The following is a 3,440-nucleotide window of genomic DNA, read 5'->3' as shown; positions in this document are numbered from 1 at the left end:
ACGAAAAACATGTTGAGGTTAATTGGTGATTCTAAATTGTCCGTAGGTGTGAATGTGAGTGTGCTTGGTTGTCTGTCTCTAAGTGTAGCCCTGTGATAGACTGGTGACCTGTCCAGGGTGTCCCCTGCCTTCACCCTGAGTCAGCTGGGATAGACTCCAGCCCCCCCGCGACCCTCGTGAGGACTGAGCGTTGTATAGATAATATTATTCAAGAAAAAGACAGGAATCAAGAATCAACAGTTCCTCAGAAACACCTCCCCACTTCCAGAGAAAGGCTGGAACTCTGCCCAGAATAATATTTTGGCTTCACGTGAAGACAGACGTGTTCACATAACAGCAGTTAGGAGCTTTGGCCTGAACACTTCCTAGGTGTTTTACACTAAAAAAGTTTTCTTTATTTTACTAATTACACTAGTTTGGAGGCATCGCAAGTTTAAAAAAAAAAATACTGCATCCTACTCACTGAAGGAAATGAATAATAACATTTGTCAAAAATGTAATGTGCATCATCTTCATAAGTATATTCAGAAGAACTCCAGTAGGTATGGACTGTATTCATGTCTGATGTGAATTTCCTCACGTACATCTCCATCACACATTTAAACAAAAACCCTGATCTATTCATAAACCCAAGACAGTTGCCAGATTATTACCGCACTGAAAAGGAAAAGCACTGTGCCAAAAAGTCAACACAATAGTGGTCAATCAACAAGCACTTGTGCAGTACCTGATCTCGGCTTTAGTCCAAACACTGTCAAAGTGGTGCTGAAATCAGCGTTCCGCAAACCCTCCTGTGGACGTAGTATTCATCGCAATCAGAAAAAGGGCATTGTCACAACACTTCAAAGGTATTTTGAGATGATAAAATATTGATTTATTTTTTTTTCTACACATGATGTTTCTCACACCCACCTCGCAGTCATCATTTCCGCTGGAGCTTTTGCGGGCGCTCTGACACTTGTACTGCAGGGAAAAGAAAAGAACATCTTTTATTCGTTTTACAGTAATTGAAGCGTTTCATTTCGCTTTGTGGTCTCCAGTTTGACTTTCCCTGCCAACTTGAGGAGACATGTTGTTGACTCAACACACTGATAAGAAAATGACTGTCATTCATAAATGCTCTTTCACAAGAGGTGGCTGTGGCTCATGCGGTAGAGAGGTTGTCCTCGAATCGCAAGGTTGGTGGTTCGATCCATCGTCGAAGTGTCCTTGGGAAAGACACTGAACCTGAAGTTGCATGGCAGCTCTGTCGCCATTGGTGAATGAATGTGTGTGTGAATGGGTGAATGAGAAAATATTGTAAAGCGCTTTGCGCACCACTAAGGTAGAAAAGCGTTGTATAAGTGCAAATCATTTACAATGTTGATTTTAATCGAAATAACTGTAACATCCAACATCATCCTCAGAATGCCTGAGGGTGTCACGGGGATCTTTGCTATTACCTAATGCACATTTGTGAAACTTCATGAGCTCCAGTAACAGCACACATTCACACCTACGGACAATTTAGAATCACCAATTAACCTCATCATGGTTTTGGATTGTGGGAGGAAGCCGGAGAACCACGCTACACGGGGAGAACATGCAAACTCCACACAGAAAGATCCAGAGCGTCCTAACCGGGGATCTTCTAGCTGCAAGGCGACTGTGCTAACCGCTGAGCCACCCTACTGAAAAGGACTCTCAAAAACATGTTTTCTCTCACCAATAATGGTGTTTGGTCATGCAGGTTTTGGGACATCTAGTCAGCTGTTACCCCAAAATAAATAAAAGAAGATGGAATTTGTGGTGATCAACACTTTTTTTCAGATGTGACCTTTCACTTCTGTGTTGTCTATAAAGGAAAATCCATTTTAATTATTTTCATAAGCTGGGATAATGACACATTTTAGCGATGATTGTCTCAGAATTTATGAAAGCAACGGCAAAACATTGTGCATGACTTGATACTAACAGAGTTAAATGAGACATGCACAGATAATCATGTGATGGAGAGAACCTCAGGCAACTAATGATGCTTGTTCTACCCAATTTGGGAAAGTGTAAACTGTCTGACCTTTAGATAATCTTTTCTCAGGTACTTGTTCCGCCTGCGGTCTTCATTCTGATTGAGAACAGGCGGGACTTCAGGCCACTTTGGCTCCGAGTCTGACTGATCGGTCTTCAAGCTGCCGTCAAAGGAGCACGAAGAAGAAGGCTGCAAAAGCAGACAGGCAGAATTAAAATGCTTCTCTGCATCCTCCAGTGAGAAAACCTCACACGAGGAATGGAAGGCACAGCCTCAAGCTAAGACGGATATGGGAAAACTGTCATGTTTAAAACAGCATGTTTGCAGTGAAGGAAGAGAGTTCGTACCTGCCCACTCAGCACTGATGCTCCACTGCTTCCTTCATCCAGAGAAGCACTAAAATAAAGACACATCTGATGACTTTGTTTTGCATTTAGAAAAGATTTTTTAAAAAACACAGAGGCCTTGTTTCTTTAGATAAACACTGCTGAGAGAGGGATTGGGACATTAGAACTTTAACTCAAACAAGTTCTTGGAGACCAGCAGACTCATTGTACATGACTCACACCACATTTGGATAACTTCTATTCCAAATAGGACAAAAGTGTGTTTTTAAAACTTTCCTAAATGGTCTCAAAAAGCAAGGTAGAGGTTGAAAAGTCATGAAGCCTCCTAACTCGGAAATGACTCAGAAATGGGCGGCGCGACAAGAGCGTGTTGAATTTCTGAAATGCTGAGAAAAGGGTGTTTCATTGTCTCCTCTCTTATTCTACTTTAGCACAGGATACTCTGCAGACTATCCGTCACAGCAGTCATCTTTTCCCACCCCTTGGGGAATTCTCCCTCACATCTTTACGAAACCTCAAGACGGCACCAATCGAAGTCGAGGAAAAATATTCAGGTAAACACACAGGATCTTATTGTTATTACTAATACCGCACCGTGCTCCTGCTGTTGTTGTGTAATGTATATATACACATATATAGATATATATATTTTTTTTTATATACATATTTATTTATGTTATATATCTGATACACCTTCATACCTTTATATTTTATATGCTCAACTATATTTCCCTATAACTACACTCATTATCGTATTATATAGCATATTACTATTATTAGCAGTATTATTATCATTATTACTTACATTGCTACTGCTACTATTATTGTTATTATTATTACATTGTGCTGCTGACCTATCTAACAGTTTGTTTCCGTTGTTTACTGCTTTTTTTCTGATTTGATGTGCGCTACTATCTTTGTCGGTGTTGTGCTGTTTCTAGAACAACAATTTCCCTGAAGTACCCTACCAAAGGGATCAATAAAGTTTATCTATCTATCTATCTATCTATCTATCTATCTATCTATCTATCTATCTATCTATCTATCTATCTATCTATCTATCTATCTATCTATCTATCTATCTA

The 3,440-nt window shown here is 40.0% G+C and overlaps 1 protein-coding gene across 1 annotated transcript in view; it reads right to left on the bottom strand.

Moving 5' to 3' along the window:
* lrch2 (leucine-rich repeats and calponin homology (CH) domain containing 2) overlaps nt 1-3,440 on the bottom strand; it is a 34,850-nt gene that overhangs the window by 11,991 nt on the left and 19,419 nt on the right. Inside the window, exons 14-17 of the mRNA XM_008276271.1 lie at nt 2,356-2,404; nt 2,057-2,197; nt 913-963; nt 728-791 (exon numbers count right to left, since the gene is read on the bottom strand). Coding sequence (XP_008274493.1) covers nt 728-791; nt 913-963; nt 2,057-2,197; nt 2,356-2,404 — 305 coding nt within the window. The remainder of the gene's footprint in view (nt 1-727; nt 792-912; nt 964-2,056; nt 2,198-2,355; nt 2,405-3,440) is intronic.

The sequence above is a fragment of the Stegastes partitus genome, unplaced genomic scaffold (genome assembly GCF_000690725.1).
Source record: "Stegastes partitus isolate 25-593 unplaced genomic scaffold, Stegastes_partitus-1.0.2 Scaffold67, whole genome shotgun sequence".
Lineage (NCBI taxonomy): Eukaryota > Metazoa > Chordata > Actinopteri > Pomacentridae > Stegastes > Stegastes partitus.
The sequence above is the reverse complement of the archived record's forward strand: the minus strand, read 5'-3'. Positions and strand labels throughout refer to the sequence as shown.